This window comes from Siniperca chuatsi, linkage group LG4 (genome assembly GCF_020085105.1).
Source record: "Siniperca chuatsi isolate FFG_IHB_CAS linkage group LG4, ASM2008510v1, whole genome shotgun sequence".
Lineage (NCBI taxonomy): Eukaryota > Metazoa > Chordata > Actinopteri > Centrarchiformes > Sinipercidae > Siniperca > Siniperca chuatsi.
This window is the reverse complement of record NC_058045.1, coordinates 9,315,773-9,342,025: the sequence shown is the minus strand read 5'-3', so window position 1 is coordinate 9,342,025 and position 26,253 is coordinate 9,315,773. Positions and strand designations below refer to the sequence as shown.

The 26,253-nt window shown below is 39.6% G+C and overlaps 1 protein-coding gene across 1 annotated transcript in view; it reads left to right on the top strand.

Moving 5' to 3' along the window:
• The first annotated feature begins 17,223 nt into the window (after positions 1 to 17,223).
• The window catches only part of LOC122874716 (homeobox protein aristaless-like 4), a 19,874-nt gene continuing 10,844 nt past the window's right edge, over positions 17,224 to 26,253 (top strand). Inside the window, exon 1 of the mRNA XM_044192961.1 lies at positions 17,224 to 18,007. Coding sequence (XP_044048896.1) covers positions 17,668 to 18,007 — 340 coding nt within the window. The 5' untranslated portion in view covers positions 17,224 to 17,667. The remainder of the gene's footprint in view (positions 18,008 to 26,253) is intronic.

Here is a 26,253-nt window from a genome sequence, read left to right as displayed (position 1 = left end):
CTTGAGTAAATGTACTTTGTCACATTCCTTCACTGTCGAAGCAGTTTGTATGTGCACATGTATACACTGACAAACTTTTGCATTTATCATGGCTAAAATTCCATAGATCGGCAAAAATATGTGATGCAAGTGTAGTAAATCTGTTTTGAGCCAATCTACCGTATGTTTTTTACATATGTTTCTTTGGCAATAAGTCATTTTTCCCCCCTAAAATGATCCCCATATGTTGAGAAGTGTTCCTGGCTTCTGATGAACCAACTACACATTGCACTAGAGGTTCTGATCCAAGACCTGCATCAAACATGCTGGGGAGAAAGTGCTGCTCTTATGGGATGGGTGGGGTGTTAGGTAAACCATTTTTTGACACGGGCAAGCAGCAATATTGCAGAATAATAAATGTAGCTGCATGTCAAGACCACATAATATGGATTAGAAACTATAGTCATGGATATTATGTGCTTTATAACTCCAAAACCACTGACTTGTTGTGCTTTCATGGATGAATAGTCAAGAAAATGAACCAACATGACACATGAAACCATTCTTGAGGGTTCAGTATGACTATGAGTGAATGGATACTGTGTTACAGGTCAAAGGCGAGCTTTTGTCTGTGCTGCAAGCAGAGAGAGTGGCTCGTTATAAAGAGTAAACCTGTCCAATAAAGTAGAAAAATGATTTTCATAACTGAGAATCTTAGGTAATGTTTGTGATTTATTCTCTTCTACATGTGAACATTTAGGCTATTTCAGTTATTAACAATTTAGTGATTGATTCTTGTGGTTTCTTTTCATTCAGCTATCTACAGAGATTCAACTATCTCCATTTAACATGAATAACATCATGAATATGATATTTTTTCCAGACACATTATTCCAGTGACAGTAGGTGACCTCTTGCACCACACATCACAGGGACCTCATACGTTTAGACCTGCTTTATTTAGATGAGCATAAAAAAGGGTTAGGGTTAAATCTAAACCTGACTCCCACCTCCTTCTCATCAGACATCAGTGAAAAGCCAGACTGTTACCAGGAAGCAGACCGTGGCAATGCATTTCTCTTTCAAGCAATCAGTGATGGAAACTCCAATTAAGGTGGTGGAAAGAGGTGGCTACTGCTTTTAAAAAATCAGTGCAGATGTGCAGGTAAGTGACCATGCGTCAAACCTTGGCTACACAGCGGCGGGCTCAGTGCAATTTCCGTCTCTAATTGGACTTCCCACGCAATGCCTGCTTCCAATCATTGCAGAAAGCCAGCATAGGCATGCACACTGGCAGGACCACAGTTGGACAGATCATGAAGAACTTCAGAACAGAAAATTGACGTGGCAGGGATTATAAATTACACATTTACAGGCTTTGTACGGCTTTTGTCAGTGGTGGCTGACTCCACTTTTGCTTAAGGAAAAGGACAGAAGTATTGTAAACTATATATATATATATATATATTTTTTTTTGAAAATTGATTACTGCTTTTCTTGGTCTTACATCATAATAAATTGAATATTTGGGGGTTTTGGTATGTTGGTCGGACAAAATAAGACATTTAATGATGTCACCCTGTGCTCTGGGATATTGTGATGTGGACCCAACGATTAATCGATTAATCAAGAAAGTAATCGTTAGATTCAGCGCTAAAGATGATTACATGTTTTATGAGTAAAATCGTATTCTGCAAAGTAAGAAGTAACAATAGCTGCCAAATAAATGTAGCGGAAGAAAAAGTACAATATTTCACTCTGAAATGTAGTGGAGTAGAAGTATAGTAGCATACAAAGGAAATACTCAAGTAAAGTACAAAAACCTCAAAATTTTACTAGTACAGTACTTGAGTAAATGTACTTAGTTACTTTCCACCACTGGCTTTCGTCTATGAAAATGTTGTCTATAATTAAAAAGAGACACTTTCCCAAACAGTTGAAGCACCGCAGGGAGTTGCCACCCACCACAATATAGAATATTTGAGCTTCATCGATTCTCTACACCTGCTGTTCTAAATCTTCCCTTAATGCTTAAATCCTGGCAATGCCATCCTTAGTTAAGAATTTCTCTCTTCCCTTGGATTTCCTCTCTTTCAGAGCTGCCTCACCTGGAACCAATCTGTAACACAATCAAAGTGTCCTAACATGAAAGCTCAGCTCCTTCCTTTGATAGTCCATTTCTTTCCACACTTGTTCTTTCTCTTTTCTCTGGTAGCTCAGGCAGCCATGTCTGGAAAAAATTCAGCTTAAAATAGAGACTCAGTCACAAAGCATTATGCAAATGTCCTTGAAATAATTCACTGGTGCTCTGCCTTTTGCTTTGGCACACAACAGAATGGGCCCTTTGTCTAAAAATAAGCAGTGCATAATGAAAACTAAGAGCCTCGCTTGTTGAGAAATTGAGAACACTGTTGCAAAGGCCTTGAGAAATTTGAGGTAATAAAATAGGAGGAAGAATTACTTGCACTGGCCATTCAAGTATCATTTACAAGTATAATTTTGTGGCTTCACAAATCAATTGTTAAAATGCAGACGGGAGCCAGTTTTTTTTAAAAAAAGGAGGCGTGAAATGTGGAAAGAAGAGTGTAACACTACTTTTTTCAAAGCTCATTCGGTTTCCTCATCACTGGATTGCACTCATCCATCCAAAGCGCTGATTGCAGCTTCTGGATGAGTCGATGCTTACAGTTTGTATGCTGCATGCTCATCAGTCATCCCTCTCAGCTTTAGAGTGTGTGCAGGATCACAGGGTGATTAAACTCTAATAGCAGCCTTTTGAGAAGTCCGGGGGGATTTACTCCTGAGTCAACATGCCAGACCCCATTTCCTCCTTACTCACTGCTGCCTCTCAACACCCAACCGGCTGCAGCCACAGTAGATCTCCACAAGGAACTTGTATAGATTGAGAAAACTTTGGAAGTGACCCTACATATGGCCTTAGACATACATGAGGAACTATGACAATAAATGATGAGACTTCTCCCAAATATTAAATAATTTACTTTATCAACATTTGAAAATGTTGTAAAAACATATGATTAAGATGTTTGTGTTTATCATGATGAATGCAGATACATAGTCCTGCCAGATCCTGCTGGTTATCCAACAGGAAAGGTGATTTCATATGTTTCATAATGTTTTGAGATGCTTGAATATATGCAAAAATGCCCCCAATTGAATTTAAATAATTAGTCAATTAATCAATTAGTTGATCAACACAAAGACAAAATGACAAAATTATAAATATCTATATTTGAATAACTGTCTAACTATACGAAATACATTTTTGGCAAATGTTGTATATATTAAAGAAATCTGTAACCATCTAATCATGTGAATATATACTATGTGAGCTGTTATGAATGGGATGTAGTTATAGAAAAATGCCCATGTTTGATCTAGATTCATGATGGTGCTTTCCCAAGCCGTCGTCAAACAAAACTGATTGCAGCCAGAGATTGAGACGCTTGTCATAGTGCTAACATTTCAGACATCTTGTTTTGAAACTTCCCACGAACAACAACACAGCACCCGTTATCCAGCATCCAGCGGCAACCTATGCTGCTCCTCCATGTGACTTTAATTGAGTGATTAGATGTAATTCAATAAGCAATCGAAGGGCAATGCGCGTGAGTTTGAGGCGTAAAGCAAAAGAGCACTGGTGAGTGGAGCCTTTGTCCATGACCCTCCATCATCGCTGCTACCTTTCAGACTAAATCACGCACCCTGATCGGCCTCTGGCCAGCACCCCTGTGTGGACCCCTCCACTCTAATTGTCTAGGCCACCAATTTCAGGAAGCCACGCAGTTTACAGGTTTAGTGCTCGGGTTTGCCATGTCTTGTGTTTGCCATGTGAGTCACTATCTTTAGACTGGGATCAACCACACAAAAACATCCCAATTATTAGTGTCTGTGACCAGAATTTCCACAAATCCCTTTGCTGTGATACATCAAGTTTTGGGAATGTTTTCAATCAACTAACTCTGATAGGCCAATATTCAGTCAAAAGCCGTCACACTAAGCACATTGACTTGACTGCTTTCAACAACTGAAAGAAGAACGCTTCAAATTCAGAAACATCAGTGACAGGATTGTGAAATGACTCTGAATTGTGATACAACCTATCCTGGCTTGAAATATTTCCCCTGCCTGTGGACCCATTAGTCCCACATTCACACAGCTGTTTACTGTCAATCTGCCCCAGCTCATGCAAATTTGGCAGGAAATGGCTGGCATTATAATAAAGAAAATGAAAATGGCCCACTCCATAGCTTTACTGTGATGCAGTGAAATAGTTCCATAAATTACTTCAAGTCTGCTAATTCTCATAGTAAATCAAAGTCCCCAGAGGAGCTGAAGTCTGTAAAATATGGCTCATTACTAAACCAAAGGGACACAAGCCCTCAGTGGGATTAGAAAGTCAAGGCTAGTTATAAAATATAAAAGAAAATGTTAATCTTGAATCCAGGATTGTAGAAATGTCAGAAAATTCTCGCCACCATTTGAGGAGCTGACTTGTGGAAGCAATCTTGGCAAATGTGTGTGTAGACAAGTGTATTATCCAACATGCGTCTTTAATGCTTGGTCAGCCCACTTGCCAACTGTCATATTGTTAAAGATAGACTACCCACTCTTGGCTTATGCCAAGAAGACCATAGATTTACAGTAATACCCTGCAGCACAACAGTGAGAGCAGAGGCCTGCGGGGCAGCCAGAGGCCCTATTTTAAAGTTATATGTTGTAAAGCTTTGTCACTATAATTGTTACTGACTCCTTGATGTAATGATGACTACTGCAGCTGACTCAGATCACATCTGAACCCACAAATCACAGTTAAGTCAGATTCACATGCAACGTGTTTGTATCAGCATAGAAAAGTGGGGCTGCAATCGATGCTCAGATACTGACATCATATCTGTGACTGACATGCTCATTTGTAATATCTATTCATTCCCTTGTTCAATAAGGAATTAACTTCATAGTCGTTTAAAAAAAACCTGCATTATTAATACAATATTACAGTGATACCACTATGTAGACATATACACAGGAAAAGAAATACTGGATAAAACCAGATCAATTTTATACCCCCCAATTAAATATTCTGGAAACAATAAATAAATAAATAGTTTGTTATATAGGCTAAATATTTTTGAAAACGCAATAAATACACATAGTGACAGGCAAATCACCAAATCACAATGAATAAATAAAATAGAAATAATAAAAACTGATAAGCGTACAGTTCTAAGTTTGCTATGAGCCATAATTTCGCCTTCTTTTTAAAGCAGCAATGATCTTTTTTTATTAACAGTGGATCAAATGAGGTGTAATGTGAAAGGAGTTGCTTGAAGTGATGAATGATGAGAATTGTCACCCAACTCTACAGTTCCCCTTAACTGTATGGAGGGTTTTAGCGTCGTTCTGCTCATTGTTTTGGTTTTATGGCCCGCAACTTTAATGTTTTTGTTCACTCTCATGGCTGTCAGCAGTTTTCAGTGAAAAAGTTCGCATAAACCCACTGTACACTTACTGACCAGCACCAAACAGCAGACAAAGTTAGTGACTAGCAGAAGCGAAACATTTAGCGGCTAAAAGGCCAGATTACAAACTGCATTGATTTGCAGTTGTACGACTCTAGCTTTCAACGGTAACCAACTGTTGGAATCTGTTTTCCAACATGTGCCCTTGGGTTCAACCCCAACACAATCCTGATTAACTTATTCTGGGAGATCAGTAATTTCTCCTTAAGTGTTTTTCCCAGATGTTCAAGCCATGAGCAAATAGAATAATCAAAGCAACACAAGAGTAAAAGGTGACAGATGTGGTATTAGAGAGATTGAGACATGGGCAAGGCTATGAACTAACGTTGTCCTGTGGTGGTTCTGCAGGGGTGAGTTGGTCTCTGCATTCTCCATTTGTAAGAGGACAAGGCAGTTGTTCAACAAGTGTCCTCCAAAATTCAGTGCATGACTCTGATTAAGCGCCATGTGAATGAGCTTCTTCTTCTTTTCTCAATGAGGACATTCCTGACAATTAGGAGGATGAGTACAGCTTTGTTTGTCTCTCGGAGGTGACCTTCTCTGTTGGCTCAGTGATTACCTGGGACTCCAAATGGATAGGAACCATGTGATCTATCTGCATGCAGCTCTGCAGTGACAGTGTTAACAAACAGCAGGTGAAGAGCCACCCTCTGTTAAGTAGGGTTACTATTCACAAGAGGGTTAAAATGACAGCAAATGCTATTATTATTGTTCATGTCAGTTACAGATGATGAGAAGCAAATGTGAAAAATGCAAAAGTCAAAGAGATGACAAGTTTACGAAGAGAAACTTTCTGGAATTTTACCATTTCTTTTCATTTCTTCATGACAAACATGTTTAGAGCCAACCAAAGAGCATAAACGGGAATGTCACTTGGTCAGGATATTTTATGGTGCAACCACAAAACCAAATCCGGATATTGCCTGCTGGGACACTGAGCATTCAGAAACGGCAAACTCTGGCACTAAAAGTGAGAGAAAGAGTGTGAGCAAAGAGAGATAATAAATGTGGTATGAGGAATTTTATGTCTTCAGAGATGGAAAAGGAAAAGAGAGTTTGAGCAAAGAAGGTGAAAATGAGGAATGCAACTGAATGCAATTTTGTTGTCTGACCTATAATTATCCCAAAATGTTGTGGGTTCAAACCTCAGGTGTGCAAACGCAACTGAGGAGCAGAGTTCTTTTTAAGACAAGAATACACATGGTGACCTCGCAGCTTCATCTCCACTTCACTAAAAATACATGATAACAGTCTGTCCTACCAGCCAAGCAGAAGCCCACCAGGTCATCTCATTTTCTTTAGACCATAAAAAAGTCCCACATCTCCTGTTTAGCCATGCTAGCGACATGACTCCAGGGATGGTTATGTCAGTCTGTCACTTTGATCCAGACTGAAATATCTCAACAACTATTGGATGGATTGCCATGAAATTAGTTTCAACATTTATGTACTCCTCAGGATGAATTGTAATAACTTTGGTGATTCTCTGACTTTTCATCTAGCGGCATCACCAGGTCAACATTTTAATGTGTCCAGTACTGGACAAATACCTGCAAACTTAATGACATCCCCATCATCCTCAGTTGTACTTTGGGCTTAGTGCTACTTAGTAAAAGTTAGCATGCTAACATGCTAAGCTAAGTTGGTGAACATGGTAAAGTCATGTCATGGTAAAACCAGTCACCCACAGTGTCTTCCTGTTCAACCTCCTTTAAAGCGAGCTCTCTATTGGATTAATATTGGCCTGAGGGTGAGAGTGGGTAGAGGTAACCTGAACAGAGGGGAAAACGGGGTCAGCCAACTGTTTCAAGTGAAATTGGAATTTGGGGCATCTGTGTTTGTTTGTAATTGGGTGTGTTTGGGGCTGACGCTGACATCCTGCAAAGCCTAAGGGGTAGGGCAGAGGTTAGCCGTCATAGTCCTGATGTACTCTGTGCTCATGCCTAAAACTGCACATTGACCACTGCTGTTGAACTTTGAGTATCCTTACTTTTCAACTGTATCACCATCAGGTTTGGGTATAAAAACGATTTTTTCTGACCTGTGAACCTGCATCTCTCCTTCCCTCATCCTTCGAGCGAATTATCAAAGGCTGTTGGGTGTGATGATGATGTCAGCACGCCATTGCTGGCAGAGACTAAAGCAGCCAACAGGTTTCTGATGACAGCTTCTCTCCTCACCTCTTTGCAGAGATTTGATTTTTTGGAGCTGGCCTCCAGTTTGCTTAGACATGCCAGACTCTTCTCAGCTACTGGCAAGTAAAATGTGGACATCATGCTGCCTGTGCAATATGCTAAAATCACGTGACTGTGATTTGAACTCAGATACATATGATTTTCAGCCAATATTAAAATCTCAGACTGTGTTTTGAAGCAAAACACTGACAACAGATCTCAAGATTTGTTGAAATATTAGTGTGTTGCAAACTCTGACATGGGATAGCACAACGCCCCAGGAACGGCCTCTGTGGCCCACCTCCGAAACTCCTGGGGTGAAAGGTTACTGCTGTGACAGTGCTGGCTCATCTGAGGTTCTTTCTTTACCCCAAAAGCAAAACACCCAAGGGCAGAATGGTGGGCTTGTCTGGCCACCCCAACACGACTCCCCAGGATCCTGGCAGGGAGGCAGAGAACTTAGGATCAGGGCTCCCCCCTGCACAAATACAGACGGGGTCGTGGGTCATCTGGGGAGCTCACACAAGGCTTTCATCCTAGAGAAGCTCATTTCAGGGGAATGTGGCTCCTTCCCCATCTAGATAGGAGTCCTCCTTGAGCCCTGTGTGGCTGCGCTGAACCCTGGATCGACAGACATGTTCCCTCAGACCCGTTTGTTTTGTTTTGGTGCTACGTCTCTGCGCACATTGCCTCGCCTGGTTCAGACACTGCTGTGGGAAGATCAGGCTGGGTCAGCACACACATGGTGTTCTGTTACAATCCAAACACGTACTCAAACTGTATCAAACGGGCAGATAGAGGAGACCTGGGTAAAAAAATAATGTTGCAGGATTTGTGGCTATTATCTTGCGAGGTCTTAGGATGACAACAGTGGCTGATAGACATACGTACGTAATAAAATTTCATTCATTTCAGACTTTAGAACACTTAAGCAAAATGACTAACATATTGTGAGTAGAAGAGACGAAAGCTCATGTTGGAGTGTAATTCCTTGTGTATTTATTTAGGTCCAAGCCTCCACAAACCCAAGTCAAATGTAACTGGGCAATTACACTGTTTTGATACAATGCAAGCCGTATTACGTCTAATTAAATGAACTTGGCCATTTTCCCTGCAGAAATACTGTGCCAACATGTATACCAAACAGATACTCTTGTTAAGCTCAATTATAATAATTTAGACTTCAGTACACAGATATCCACAGAAAGGTCTGCCATCATCAGCAGCTATTTTTGTAATGATCTGAAAGGATGCGAGTTTGAAGTATAATCAGTCCTCCAGGTAATTTGGCCTTGTTGAAAAAACACAAAAAAGTCAGAATGTTCAAGAGTACTTATTGTAAATTAGGGCTAGGGTAAACAATAAACATAAGTACATGGAAATGCACCACGTGCTATTTTCAGACCGGGAGCATTTGACTTGCATTAGGCTGACCTTTACTGTGAGTCTTTGTATGAATTTGCTCAGGAGGTGCTCTGCAGCAGCTAGAATCCACTGGGAAAGTTGTGTCTACAAATAGTTTACAATCATATTTGACTAATAGCAAGATGAGGAAGATATTAGAATACAATAATTTCAGTAATAAAGCGTTGCTTTTCATGATGATTTGGGAACAAAGTACATCTGGCTTTTTCCACCCAACATTATTAAAGCTAACGTCAAAATTACAGGATATTAGTGTAATCTTTTCAGAATGCTTGGCGCATGGCACATTTTCTGTCTGCAATCAATTTGCACAGCATTAATAGAGAGACTCATTATCTTCATTATCTCCCGTGTTCGTTTGCGGCGACTGATCTTCCGCAAGCTAATTGCAAAGATACCCTCTAGCTACCATCAACAAGTGCTCAATATAAGGACATTTAACACCAGTGCAGAGATGTTTCTTCTTTTGGAATAAATTACTATTGTGTGTGTGTGTGTGTGTGTGTGTATGTGTGTGTGTGATCTCTTGTGATATTTGCAGCATGTGTCCACAACTGTTCTGTGAATCTCATCCTCTGAAGTCTTCCATATGTCCCGTGTTTGAACAATCATGAGTGCTGTTTCAGTTTTTGCATTATTAGAGCAAGGCACCTCTGTGAATATGTTAACACTGTGGAGTGATAAATATATTCCACATTCAGACTTCCACATGTAAAATGTTTGATCTATTGTTAGCGCAATCCCTTTGCAATATGCATTAATTATGTGTTCCTCTGGGGCGACATATGTCTAGATTTTCTGGCCTTTTTTTCTCTAAATCTTTAATTGATGATATTTTACAGAATCCATGAAGTTCAATATTACAATAAGTAAGGAGGACAGTGAATTTGACTTGATACAATTCTCTGGGCACAACAGTGTTATTCCTTTGGTATTTGTTATGTGTGTTATTTGAATAATGGTAATTATAGTAATAATGATACGGCTGCAAATAACATTTATTTTCATTCTCGATTATTCTGCAGATTATTTTCTTTCAGAATCAGAATTTGAAAAACTTAATTCTGATTCTTGATTAATTGACGAATTGTTTTGTCTATAAAATGTCAACAAATAGTGACAAATGCTCTCAGACCACAAGGTGACATCTTCAAATTGCTTGTTTTGTCTGACAGAGTCCAAAACCCCAAAATATTCAGTTAACTATCATAGATGACAAATTATCACATTTAAGCAGCATGAAGGAATGAACGTTTGGCATTGTTGCTTGAAAAATTACAGAAATTAATCAATTATCTACAGCAGCTGATTAATTCAGTCGACTATACAACCTAATCGTTTCAGCTCTAAATTAATGATAAATAACAGCTGTAACTAAAAGAGTGCAGATCTCCGCCAGGTGTGTCTGCGGGCATGTGGGTAGGGAACAGGGACTGCAGGGCAGGCTGTGTGTCCAGTGTGTATGCATGAGAGTAGTGGAATGAAGGGGAGAAAGTGTTTTTGTATAGTATAGTCTCAGTTTTCTTTAAGATGCATAGGATAGTGTAATGGTATTCTAACGGATTGTCCTGGGTTCGCCTAACCGTATAAACTTAATAGGGAAACAATAAACGGGATGATAAGTCTGCACTTCTGAATTTAAACATTCTTATTTATTTAGAACAGTTTGTTGTAATGCACCACACAAAATAAACCCCCTGCCTACCCCCCTCTCCCCTCCCAAACAATGAAGAGTTGAATCTTACTCAATGGTCCCTCTCTGCTCTCTTACAGTCAAGATGGCGGTGAAGATAACAAAAAAGGGGATTTATTCATCTCATATGGTGCCTAACTTTAGTGGATCATAATAATCGGGTATGGAATTAATCTGCAGGTGCTCCGGTTCAAGATGAGACCGAACTTTTCTATGTGTGTCACTTTTTGAGCCATGACAAAGACCAAAATGTGGCCTGCAACAGACCAGCACCCAAGGTAAGCCTTGTTTTTAGCCTAGCTGATTGCCGGAAATGCCTTTTGCTATGTCGTATTGCGTATTGTAAAATGGTGAATACTGCTGAAAAGACGAAAGTCTAAGTCATTTTTTTGTCAGAAACTGTGAATCACCGCATGAGAGGTCTTTGAGCATACAGTCATAAATGTGCACAGAAAATATTAGGCTGGTGGATCCAGTAGTATGCAAGATTAACTGCGGACAGATACAGACAGACACACACACACACACACACACACACACACACACACACACACACACACACAACCAAACGCATGATCACCTCCAGGTTTACAGCTGGTGGAGATAATAATGATTCATCCTAACTTTAATACCTTAATCCTAATGCTCTCGGGAGCTAGACAGGTGGTCCATTATAAATTTCAGCAGGTGAACAATTCAAGTGAACGAACCACCAGCACAAAAAGTGAACCAATACTTTAAAAAATCAATCAAATTCTTTCTTTTATAATTAAAAATCCATTGCTGACTATTATGATCTAGAGCTGCAACTAAATATTATTTTCATTATAAATAAACATTTTCTCAATTAATTGTTTAAGCACTTTGCCAATAATGGTTACGGTTGTGTCGTTAAATGGCTTAATTAGTCTGACCAACAGTCTAAAACCCAATAATATTCTGTTAACTGTCATATATGACAAAGAACAGCAGCAAATCCTCCTGTTGGAGCAGCTGTAACCTTTGAATGTTTGCCATTTGTACTTGAAAAATTATTTAAATGATAATCAACTGTCAAAACAGATGCCGATCCATTTTTTATCAGTTGACTATCGATTAACTGACTAATTGTTTCAGCTCTAAATATGAATAATCTTAATCTTAATCCTAATTTTCTGTCCATGATTAATTGACTGATCGTGTCTATTATGAAATATCTTACAAAAATAATATAAAAAGGGTTTGCTTAGGTGAATTAAGTACACTATTACGCTCTACATCCTCACTGCTATGTATCTGTATTCACTTTATAAGTATGGTGACTCCAGAGGGCCTGTGTTTGCTGTTGCAGTGATGATAGATGGAGATGTGCTCCTGTGTGTCTACTGCTCATGGGTTAACTGTCCATGGCTAAACCAAATATAGAGCTGAGAGAAGAAGGCAGCACAGCCTCTGTCTGCCCCTGCTTGGTCCTGTTTATTGAATTATACATCAGTACAACCGCTGCCTCTTTTTTCTCTCCCCTCATCTCTGCTTAATTTGATCAGAGAATCTGCTGATGCAGTGTGTGCCCGGCTCATGTGAAACCAATTTAAAGCTACACATAAAAATCTCTCTTACTCTCTCTCTCACAGAAACACACACACACACACATATATAGTATATATATATATATATATATATATATATATATATATATATATATATATATATATATATATATATATATATATATATAAATGTGTGGTCTGTGCCATTTGTCAGAGATGCAGAGACTCTCTTCTGGTAATAATCTACCTATAAATCTCAGTGGGGAACACCACCTGATCACTTGTTCACAGGTGAGAGAGAGAAGGGGATTTCTCAAATTCAGCTGGACACCAAAGCAGTACAGAACAATGTGGTAATTATTGTGAGTAGAGCCATGTTTACAAAATGTATGTGGTTTAAAGGATTGTGTATTTATACCACATGCAGATAAATACTGTTGTGATCAACGTGGCTCATTGTCTTGTTGCCATGGCAACGGATCAATAATTATTGTGGAAAACAGTTTTCGATCTTTTGACTCTTTTGCTCCTAGTCTCTGCACTGGTTGTGACGAGATTCTTGCAAAGGCGATGTCACTGAGATGCGAAACATATCCAAAGTTCTGTGCAAAAATGCGTTTTCAAGTTTAGTCAAAGCTAATATGAGGCTTCAGCTGTCTCTTCTTATCTTCCAAAGTTACAGTCTTGTAATTCGTGTTATTATCCCTCCACTATGGCACAGTAAGGAAACACTGTCCACAGACAGACAAAGATGGAGTTTTACATTAAAAAGACTAAATTTGGAAGACACCCGGTAGATTTGTCAAAAACAGACTGCTGAAGCCACATGTAAGCTTCAGCTGAGCTTCAGAATACATTTTTGCACAGAACAAGAACTGTGGATTTTGTCCCACATCTCTTAGGCCGTGTTCAGACAGACAACAGCAGTGCATTCAAAAACCCTAATTTATTTGAATGGCACTTCTGCATTACCTCAGCAGGGGTGACAACGCAGTCTTCTGGCAAAAAAGATAAACCAGGCTTATTTTTTGCCACAAAACAATTCAGCATCATCCGGCAAGAAGTTGTGTTGACCAATCAAATATGTGCAAGTGCACATTTCTGGTGGATTATTTTGTAACGTGAACATGTGATAACTACACAGAGTTGTAAAATCCTGTCTCATAGTATTATAAACCACTGTGCGGTTTTTCAGCCTTCAAACTCATAGATTACTACGAAGACTAATACTAAAACGGGCCTTGCTGGATAATATTTCTTGGTCTCAACAATGCATTGTTTTAACACAGGATGGTTTTCTGTCTGAACAGGCAATCAGCAATCTCTTCACAACCAGTTTAGAGAGCAGGAATCATTACAGCGATCAATAACTGTTTCAGTGTACATATGGGCATGTGAGTGTTGTTTTACGATGGACTTGAAAAAATGTTAAACTATCCCTTACCATGACCTGCAGCCACAGGAGAGAGAGAATAAAGGGAAAGGACACTGCTACAACACAGATTACTGCAGCCATGCATAGAGGACACAACACACAGAGAAACGTCACCCCAAAATAGACTTTGGAACAAATGACAAAGTGAAATCTGATCTGCAGCCGTGATGTGACAGGCCCAGCAGAGGAAGCTCAGCTGGTTCACGAATTCCCAACATTCCTCTAATTAATCTATGAGCAAACTGGGCATCACATAAAACAGGTTCAAGCTCAACTCCAGTTTCAATTAACTGTGTTGTTGCTCTTTCTGCTACAGACTTTGATCATCATCGTTCTAGAAAGTTGCATGTGCTGTTTTTGTATGTGTGTGTGTGTGTGTGTGTGTGTGTGTTTTTTTTGTTGTTGTTGTTTTTTAAATAAAAATGCTATTTCAACATATCTGTATACATTTAAAAATATTCCCATAAAGCATTACAACATCATATAGGCTACATATTTCCCAACACCCTGCATGGCCTTTCCCACAGCCAAACTGAACATGGCATTGCTGAGACATAAAGTCTAACCTAAAGCACTTTCTCCAGCCCATTACCCACACCGCCACGCCTCTCATACAAGAAACTGATTTCAGGGAGCCCGCTGCTGATACACAGGAGGCCTGTGCCAACATAAACCCCAGAGGCTCTGAGCTGCTGCATCAGTGGAGAGACCGTCCCCTCAGCAGTGAATACCTGGACATGGTTCCTGCTGGAAGTTAAACAGACAAGTCGCCATTTGGTGGAAACCTTTTAGAGAGAATGCCCCGCATGAGTGATGTATATCTGTGACACCTGAGACTTCAGCCTGTAGCAGCGGAGTGGTTTATATTAAGGGAGGCCTGTATATACGCTGCACTCAGAGTCTGTCATTCGTGATTGTTTAGCTGTGTGACAGCCTTTGACTTGTAATTTCTAGGTTCTTTATTGTGACACTATTATATTAAAATGTTTGCATCAGCTTTTCCTGCAGGATATCAGTGAAAAGGAAACAAAGGTGGAAAGAAAAAGAAATGCAATCAAACATACATCTTCAAATTCGTAGTCTCCAAATGCCAAATGTTCTCAGACAAAACTCAAGGGCATGTGTGCATATAAGTGTGTGTGTGTGTCCACTTTCTCTCTTTTTTACATGCCCATACTGCCCTGTGCACACAACTAACAACAAAATTAAGTTCAAATAAATCTCATCATTTCTGCACCAAATGTTTGCTAAAATTATGAAATCTGTTTTCATTTTAATGTTGAAAAAAACCCCATCTGAATAAATCTTACAACACTAAGAGAGAGTATTTATAACTCAAAGGCAACATCAATTTTCTGTTTTTGCAAAGAAATAGAAATGTTAAACTAAAATCCTTTGAAAACAGTGTCAAATGTACAGATTAACTAGAGACTGCCACAGAAACCAACTCACAAATAAAGAGCTGACATGTTTCTCATATCTGCTTGTTTGTGCCAATCACACATTTATAATGATATTGATATGCAGATAATGCTGATAATGAAGTCAAACTCAAATAAAGCTTCTCGATGCTTGTTGATTCATGTGTTCTGAGCTCTCTTCTTCACACAGACATGAACACATAAAATCGACTGAAACAAACTGCAGCACTGAGCGCGAAAACACCCGGAATAAAATGAGAATAGGTCTAATAGGTCCTAAAAGCCGCAACATAAAAAATAACTAAATGACTAAAGAAAAGTTGGGGTGTGCAGCCAAAGTTAAACTCATTACGTTATATTGGAAATAACTCTTAACAGGAGACATTTACTAAAGAATATAACCAAAAGTCTCGTTAACAAATACCTGCACAGCGAGAGAGGTGCCGGTGGTGAACAAGACTACACCGAGGAGACTGCACGTGCACCAGGCCCAAACCAGTAAATTGGTCTTTTTACAACTGAGCAATTTAATTTTCAAATTTTAAAATGTGACCTCCTTACTGCAAGAAACTTAATAGATGCTAAAAGATTATTGCTCTTGGGAAGGCCTTTGGATTAGATGAGTGGAAGTAAAAAAATACAAAATAAATAAAAACAGCCAGCATCTTAAAATAGAGTTTGTGATTTTCCCAGTTTCTTCATTTTTATCTTTTATTTTTGAAGAAATGTAATGTGATGTGAGTTGGACTGCAGATGTGGCCGACACCATGTTGTCTAACAGCGACAAGACACGAGTTATGTCTCGAGTCACAATTAATGCGTTAATCATGCCGGAAAATAAGAGAAGAGAGAGAGAGAGAGAGAGAGAGAGAGAGAGAGAGAGAGAGAGAGAGAGAAAGAGAAAGAGAAGGGCGGAGTGAGTTTCATCTTCACTAAATCAATCTGCACTCAGACCTGACAGCCGCAGTTCAAACACTGAAGAAATATTTCGTTTCATCCTCTTAAAATAAAATTCAGGCAAGGCAACTTACAAGGATACTATTACTAATAATAATAATAGCCTAGTAACAATAACAATAATGTGCTTGTTCCTTAATTATTAACCTACGATTAATTATATAGTCTTACTATAAAATATTGCGTTGTATAGGCGACTAATCAAACACATTTCCTGTGTCAAATTTAAGATGATATATTTTCCTCATTTACTCAAACTGATGTTACCACTACCTACAAATCTCGATAATGGCTTCAAGAGACAACTCACCCACTTTGACTACCGAGAGACATAATCTTGTTTCCTTAAAACACGCTTTAATTCAGATTTTTATAGCCAACAAAAGGCAAGTTGCTGGCGCGGCGTCCTTTTACCAAATTGTCGTAGCGCACGAAGCCAAGGGTTTCAATGAGCATCACAGGCTTAATGGTTTGTAATTAATTTAATATTAAGAAGTATAGCCATTTTTCAAATCGCAGGGCTGAAAGTTGTTAGCGATGACGGGCTCTAATTCTCCATCATTATAAGTGGATATATCCGCAGTGACAGACTCTGACTTCTCACATAAGGTCCTGGTCAAACGGTTAATGTTGTTTGGTTTAATATATGTCTCTAAAACAAATACACAAAGGAAATATTTATATAATATTCAAGCTTAACATCGATTGACTTTAGGCACTATTATTGGACCAAATTCCTGGCTTGATCCTTTCCTGTAGGCTACACTTCAAAAGAAAGGTCCTCTTTCTGCATGTAGGAGTCAAAGAAAACAACACAAACACCCATTAATAAACAAGCGTGGCTCCCCTGACAGAGATGGAAACAACGCGTCTTTAATGGTTTACAGTTTGATATACAAAAAAAAAAGTCAGAGGTTAGGGTGTTCAGCCAGGCTGCGGGAATCAAAGGCGTTATATCCATCCTCTAATTACATTAATGTCATGTGTTGTGTCTCCCGCGTGTTTACAAAAAAAAAAAAAAAAGCTTCCCCCCTCTGAGCTTGACCTCCCATTTCTACTGGCTGTATAACAGCACAGGCTGGAGCTCGGAGTGGGCCTACTTTAGATGTGTGTGGAGCCTGAAGGTCGGAGTGCTGCGCGCGTGAGTGTGTCTATGTATGTATGTGTGTGTGTGTGTGTGTGTGTGTGTGTGTGTGTGTGTGTGTGTGTCTGTGTGTGTGTGTGTCAGATAGACCGTAGGCTACTGAAGCGGCATCAGATTGAGCAAGGCATTTCTCTTTACCCCGGCAAACCTTCAGGGGGCTTTTAGCATTTGTTCAGTCTGCAGTCTCTGGAAAACATCTGATTCATTTTTTAACCAGTCCCAGATGCGGCAGTGTGAGAGTGTGTTTGCATGAGCGCGTCAGTGTGAGTTTGTCAGTGCATGAGAATTTGGGGAGAATATCTGCTGTCTATAGAAAAGGGGAGGGAAAGAAGAACCGTGTGGATTTTTTTAATATAACTTTTTAGGTATGAACGCAGCGTGCGTCTCATACTGCGATATGACATCGATGGATTCATATTATAGCACGTCTACTGCGCAAGGTAGGGATCACCAGGCGAACCCGTTCAGGACTTTCCCAACCACTGAAACCAAATACAGCCCCACGTTCATTCCGGGTAAAGGGCAGACTTACGGAGAGAAGTCCCGGAGTCCTTTCCAGCCGGAGTGCCAGTCATTGGATGGCGCTGAGGAGGGCACCTTCAGCAAATACCAGCTCTTCATGCAGCGACCGACCTGCAAAACTCCGCCCGAAGGCAGCAAGCTGCACCCGGACAGCGGACTCAACGGAGCGCTCATTCCCTGCTATGGTGAGTGCACATGAGAGTGGCACGAAGTGTATGAGTCAACAAATCGGCCCTGAGTTTAACGGAAATGCATGACAAGAGGGGACATTTGCGAGCAATAATGGGAATTTACTGTAGTGTGTAATACAACATCCGCAAGTCAGTAATCTGTGAGCGAAGAGCGGAAAGGAGGAGAGGGTGACCCACCAGGACTCCCATCAGATATGCTTTTTTTTAAAAACTGAACATAACTGTGTATATTTCTAAAATAAATTCATATTTAATGTAACAATGTAGTTTACCAACAAACTGATGTGGGCAACCGTGTGCTATGACGAGAGGGAAAAAAATGAAAATATAACTTTTAGTGTATCATAGGCAACCCTTTAGAAATTCAGATAAAATTTGCAAGGAATAAGTAACTATAAGGAGTAGTGGATTCGATCATTGATTGACAAATTAATGAATGGATTTAAAATATATTTCAGTGAAAGTGAGACTTCCTGCCCTGTAAGATTGCAAGGTGAGCTATAATTGTTGCATTACATATAGCGAATTATTTCCTGTATAAGGTGCGTGTGCTTGGACTGAGGGGTGAATAAGTTATTTTAAACTTTTTTTTAATGGATGTTTGCCCTTTTGTGTAAATTCACCTTAATATTTTAGGTTTTCCATTTCTACCACATCACTAAATGTATTATTTAATTCCTGGTGAAGCCGCAGCATCACCGTCACTGGCCTACAACTGCAGTCTGTTATTGTTTACAAACTGTAATATTTTCTTCATCACTGACATATATAGGCATGTCATGAACTATTTTAATATTCAAATATGAATTACAAGTGGCAGGGCACGCGCGCACACACACAAACAGAAAATCGACGCACAACGTGGTAAATAATGAAGAAAGTAAAATTTAATCTTGACTATTTTAAATTTTTAAATTTTTTTCCAACACGTGGTCCAATATGTTTTATCATTTTTTAATGATAAATAACTAATGACAACTGACGCTACTATTCCACAGCTAGGGAATATAAATGTATTCAATGGAGCAGCTCCAGTTATAGGCCGAGACTCATAACACAACAGTCAATGACAACTTTAAATATTTAGAGACTGCTTGGACGTCCTGATAAATAGCATTCACTTAAAACGAAATATTTACAGCTATACAGAGTCTCCCGACAATTCGCTGCACTACAAATGTACCGTTTAAAGAAGACAATCCATTTTACTGTCCCTTTTATGAGACGTGGGGGTTTAAAATAAAAAGAGAAAACCCTCTTAGTGAGCAGATGAAATGGACTCAACAACAGACCTCACCACAGGTCCACAAGAAAGGACCGAAAGCCGAAAAATATATCCATTGCATGTAAATATCAACTTTACATAATATATGCATATGATATTTGTATAGGGGCCTAATATATTATAGCCTATAAAACTACATTAAAATTAATATTTTTGCTGAGTAATCAGCGTATAGACTCGTCGGCGCCTATATATTTCAGGTCCAAATGTTTATCATGATGCAGATGTTACAGAAGAAAACATCTGTTATGATCATGCCTGAAATTTGATATTGATCGAAACGTACACAGTAACCCAAGCTTTAAATATACATTTTAATCGGCGATTCGTGCTGGAAAATAGATTCAATCACTGGAGAGAAAAAAAGCAGTTCAGAAAATAGAGACTAAACACTGGCAAGCAAATTTAAATGCACCAAAAGCCTGATCTTATGTTTGCAAATGTAAGCATTAGGTGTTACAAATAAAATTGAACTGTCCTAATTCTGCTCAGTGGGACCAATTACAACTAGGCCTGCACTATAACAAACTGTTTTGCGCAGTAGCCAGTACCACACTTTGCCAAAATACATCCATAAAGTGCAAAGTAATCTGTTTTCCTGAGAAGCAACTGGAGTCACTCTTTATTCTAAGCAGATCTGTCACTTTTTCTAGAGTTTGAGAGCAAAGCCTCCAAACAGATTCGAGCACCCAGTACTGAATTGAATTGATCTGGCAAGTGCATTGACAGAACCATTTAAACACCATCATTAAGTGCAACATGCCTCCCTTGAGAAGAGCTCTGCAATGTTATTATTGAAAATGTTGCAGCCAGATGAAGGCATCGTGGCTCTGGGGAGGATACTTTGGGGTCTTGCCAAAGCCTCAGGCGTCAACATGCTTGTGCTCTTATGTGTGGTCCTCAATGGGAGATATATTGCTCAATGCTGATGCTTTAACTCCATCATGATAACAAAAGTCATCTCATACCCGAAGGGAGTTTTCTGTGTGGCAACTTCAGCTACAACTGTAATACTGTTTACATGGCAACTCAATATTTTGTATCTGTGTCACTCTGACAATGTTAGATGCAAAACAATGTTTGGGTACACCAAAAAACACATTTTTTTTTTTAGAAAAAAATGTTTCACCAGTTATTCCAACACCGTGTAGACACATGCGAAAATTGTTAATATGTTTATACTTACATTTAATAACACATGAAGATAAGAGAAGCAAAGGCAAAGATCTGGATTGACTGTGTTAATTCTGTTAAAATATAATGGGAAATATTTTTGGCATATGCTGAATGATATTCACACTTCATTTTCACACTTTTAATTCAGGACACTTCCAAACATTTTGGCAAATTATTTCTTTAAAATCACTTTATTCCAATGCCATTAAGTATGATTCAGCTGTAGCAAAAACAATAATACAATTTAAGAGCTTGAAAGCAATTCTACAATTCATAATCAGATATTCTCGTACATTTTTGCTGTTTGATCTCTAAAGTCACAAGATAGTGTTTTGCAAGGTTTATGTTGTTTTGCATAGATTTAGTCTCAACCAGATTTTTAAATGTTCATTAAAAATACAATATTGTCTCTGGAAGAGTGAATAAACATATTTCTGCACAGTAGTGGCTCAGGTTGGCGGGTTTGTTTCCTTGAGTGCACGTTAATCAGTGAGACTGTCCCACAGCGAGGACAGGGATGGAGCCGTCTACCTGCTCACACAGCGATGAATGAAATAAAACCCCTGGAGCTGATCGAGTGCAGAGGAATGCAGGTCAGCACTGCAGGAGAGGTCTGCATTAATCTAAAGCAGATGTGCATTACTGGCTCCTATAGTTATTATTCATACGTCCCAAACATCAGATTTCCAAAGCTACGGAGAGTCCCTGAGATGACAAAGTGGGACTGGTTTACATAACCCCGTCTCAACAATACCTTGTACAAATAAGCAATGAGTCAGAAATGGACATCGAGATTGGGTAATGATTTGAGGGAGAAATGAGAAGGTTTCTGGGAAAGCCGCACACGTGTGCGAATGACTGTTTACATGCACGTACTTTACTGAACTCTGGCTCTGAGATGCATTGCATATATGTGTTTTTTACTTGATATTTTTAATTTCTTTTCAGTTTTTATCCTTGATACAGACTGATTGCTGCAATAGAGAAACCATAATGTTTTGTAAACACAAACTTAAGATGAAAATATTGTCACACTTTCTTCATAAATTTGAGAGAATGTAAGTGGAGCCAATGCTAAATCTGAAAAGAAGAAATCATTGTGTTTATAGGCCTGTGGTTGATACTGAGGTTGAGTTCTGCATTGCATTGTAGTGTTTGTGTGAACACTGGTTCTCACTAAATGCTGTTTGTGCCTCATCCTCTGTGCTTTTCATAAAACGCAAATTACACATTTATAACATACAGCTTTGTCAATTGTCGTACTTTCAAACAACCCCTCCTCCCTTCAGCAAGATATCGAAACATCCTGTGATATGTAAAACATTTTTCTCAGCATATGAAAACCAAAACAAGACCCCAAAAAGTCCTGGCAGCGTTTTAAAAGCATCCTGTCAAAATATAGCACACTAAGTACATGTTAAAAGGCTCGGGGAAGTGATGTCACAGGATATGCATGTGCTGATGACTAACACATTGTGGCGATGTTAACAATAAGCAAATGTCAGAATGACACCTGTGATCATGCCGGCGTGAGTCTGTGAATCAGAATAAATTAGAATATATAATGAGAAAGCTTGAAAGGATGAATTTCTGACTTGTTTAAATGTAATGGCTTATATAAATGTGTGACTCGGGAAGTAAAAAAGCAGCAATCTGTTGGCCATTGAATGAAAAGACACATTAGACGTTCAATTCTAAGGACACAGTGTTGTGTTTCACGAGGTGTTATTTTTCTCAAAGTTTGATTAAAAACTCTTGCACTGCCTCATGCTGTTGCGTTCAGCCACCTCTCTTGCAGTGGAAGATAACTGCCCACCGCCTACCTGAGATCTGCATGCAGGCCAGATTACAGAAATGATTTTGAAATTTTAACCAGCTGGCACACGTTTTGATCTGTGCCTTTCATGTTGAGGCTGGCGCTCTGCCTTTACCTAGATTTCCTTGATTCTTATCAATGGGCTATCAGCTTCTAGAGTAATGCAAACATTTGGCCACACAGTACTATGCTATGGTCAAAAAAGGGATATAAGCTTATTGCCTGACACAAAATGTAAACTCAAGAAAGCCAACTATGACAGGCTAATGACGGAAACTACTGGGCAAAGCAGAAGTATGATGATCAGTTTTAGATCCATGATTAACAATAGTTCTTTTTCTCTTTCTCAGCTTGCTTTCAGCAGAGAGACACAGCTCATTTTGCTTGTGTGATGTATATTTTTAATAAAAGCCTGGGGTGGAAAGTGACCCAAATTATCATCGAGTGACACTGCCTACACCACAAACTTTCTTTATGCTTCTCTATGATTGCAATGAGGCAAAAATGCTACATAAAAATGTGATTCCAATATGATCTAGACAGTGTAAATGCGGCCGTGGAATGAATTCTGGACTACTGGAAGACAGGGAGAGGCTAACAGATGATTTATTACATAATTTATAATCACATTTAATTTTCTTGTCATTTGATGCTCCTCTTTTTACTTCATGTTTATCACCAAACCCAAACTTCCTTGTAATATTAATGATACAAAACACAATCACAGCATTAAAAAGATGAGCCGAACAAATAATACTTTAAAACATCCTTCTAAAATGAAAGGTTTTAACAAAATACTTTTTCATCAAGATCTCCTACAACTTTTTCCCTTGAGGAGAAAATGTGTGTCCTTCCTCCTCTATTAACTACATCCCCCCCAAAAACCCCCAAAACCCCAAACTATTTTTGCGTTCTTTGATATGAGGCAGTGTCAGCCACGGCCCAAAGTATTATGACAGTAGTGAGGTCATGATCGTGTCAATTTATCAGGAGCTGAGGCTGAACAGAAAGATTTCTTGGTTTCCCAGGGAATCTGCATTCCTGCGTGAGCCGCTAGCATAGATCTCTCCTCAGGAACATCTGGGAGCCTCCCTTCCACTGAGGAAACAACAGTCAACATCAGGTCTTAGGACTGTGCTGCGGGAAAAATGATCTAGCCCAAAGCATGTCTGCCAACTAGCAATGAATGTAAAATGAATAGTCACCAAAGCCAATGGAATATTTGACTTTATTTGGTCCATATAAGGTGTGATAAGTGGAGAGCCATTGTAGCAGACTGCTGTCAGCTTTGAGTGTTTTGAGAGAACATTTTAAAGCACTCTGTTTAAAAGCATTCCCTTCCCTATTTAGTGTTTGGTCATTAACCCTTCCCCAGGTTACTAATTTATAGTGTTTCTTTTATTTGGCTTCACTTGACCCTCCCCGTCCCATTCCATAAAAACTGAGAGGGTGCCCTGTTGCTTTACAACCAGTTAAATTACACTTTGATGTTTTCTCTCTGTTTTCAGCAGTGATTAAATTGCTGACCCTAGTAAACATCTGACCTCAGCTAACTGAAGAGGTCTGCAGCTTGTCACAAAGTAACTCTGGCAAATTGCAGGATCAGCCGGTGATATTTGGTGCATTTATATATATGTTGATGAATACTGAAATGAGAACAACAGTCAAAAACACATTCCTTCGAATGCCAAAAAAACTAGAGCCAGCGCAGTGGAATCTTGGCTCCCAAAAGAAAGCAGTGTGTGATGGCTGTGTTCTCCAGAACAGCGTGCAGAAAAGACAGCTCAGCATGCGGGAATACTGGAAGATGTTTGTGGCAAAGGATTCTGTGTGGTTAGCGTGACAGAGAAAAGAGAGATGACTTCGGAGTAGTACACAGAGAAAGATGTTGATTAGTGCAGATTCTAGTGTAAGTTGTGGTGATATAAGTCTGAGAACCATAAAGGAATAGTTTGACATTTTGAGAAATTCGCTTATTCGTTTTCTTGCAGAAAGTTAGACGATACCACTCTCATGGCTATGTAGTAAATTTGAAGCTACTGCTAATAGCCGATTAGCTTAGCTTAACACAAAGACTGGAAACAGGAGGAAACGGCTAGCCTAGCTCTGTCCAGAGGTAACAAAAATCCGCCGTTCCAGCACCTCTAAAGCTCACTAATTAACATGTTGTGTCTTGTTTGTTTAATCTGTACAAAAACCAAAGTGGAAAAATCACAATTTTACAGGGCTTATGTGCAAAACTACTTACAGGTCAGGGTCAGTAACTACCTGGAGTCTCTGCTGGTTGCCTAGCAACTGGTCCCCGTCAAGAAATAGTCACATAACCCCCTATTAAATGGCAAATTGTAATTTTTACACTTTGTTTTTTGTACAGATTAAAACAATCAAACATAATGTGTTAATTAGTGAAATATAGAGGTGCTGGTAGGCGGATTTTGTTATCTTTGGACAGAACCAGGCTGGCAGTTTTCCCCTTTTTACCAGTCTTTTTACCTTTATACCATATAAGCTAACCAGCTGCTCAAGGTAGCTTCATATTTACCGTGCAGACATGAGAGTGGTATTAATCTTCTCATGCAACTCTCGGTAAGAAAGAAAATAAGTGTATTTCCTAAAATGTCGCCCTATTCCTTAAAGGTAGAAACGTTTTGATTAGTGCAGATTCCAGTGTAAATATTAGTGATACAGGTCTTTATAAGTCTGAGAACTTTTCCACCCACTATCCCACCATCTTACCATCCCCTCATCTATGTGCCCAGCTGTACCCTTTGCCTTACAGGATATATGCCTTGCTCAGGGGCATAAATGCATTTTCTATCACAGATGCAAATGCCAAGCAGGAACCTGGAGTTGATCTGTCTTACTTCTTAACATTGCATCCATGCGCCTGCCCAGGGGTAGAATGAAAATATTGCACGGTTCTTTAGCATAAGAGGCCAGCGCAGGGGTTGGTGATGTCAGAACATCTGCCTGCGTGGAGACTATAAGAGGGTCTGACAGGTGGGCTACAGCAATATGAGGTCATGAACTCCAGCTGGGCGAGCTGTGTTGTTCCATTAGCATCTCGGTCGGGGCAAGTCTGAGCCAAAGAGCGGGGGAGGGCTATTGCAGTATCGAGAGGATGGCTATTGACATCTCATTGTGGGACACACTAGCCAAAGGCGTACTAATCCATGAAAACAAACATGCATGTTGCAGACAGCCACCGCCTAGCTTCATCACTCTAAAACTATTCAGTCATCTTACTAACCGCTAAAACACTTGGCTCAGAGAGTCACCAGTGCCACAAGGTGTCAACTCTCTTTCTCTCATTGCACTGGATTCCTGAGGGTGACAGGAAGCCATTACTGACATTACTCAACAAAAATGCAAAGTGACTAAGTAAAATGCACACACATAACTATCAAGTTAACCATCCTAAACTTGTTCTACCCTAAAGACAAATGTTGTTGAACTAAAGTAATGCTGGTGTTGCACAAGACTTATAAGTCTGTTTATGTGGAGAAGACCATTATGCGCTGGTTTGCGGACCAATTCAGTTAGGACAGGGCACTCCCCATGCCCATTTGCAGGAAAGGCAAACAGAGAGGCTGACAGAGCACACTATTGTCACTGGCCCGCAACCAGAGCCCTTCAGCTTATTTATTCACACGGCTGTTTGTTTGTTGAAGGAGAAGGGACAGCTTTCTTCATCTTCTAAAAGGAAACAAAAAAGCTAGCAAGCGCTGACAGGAACAGAGCGAGCTCTGTCGCAAAATGGACGCTCTCGAAATTGAAAGTGACAAACACAATGTTGTTTATATCTGAGAGGCAAGGCTGTGGGGTAAGCGTGGTCGCCCCCGTACACAAGGCCCACCATACACGGCTCGAGATGGAGCAGGCTCGGGTTTCAGGTGGCGTGATTGAGAGATGTGAGGTAGAGAGCTTCGAGGGTTGTGTCACAGGTCACGCCAATGTGTAGTG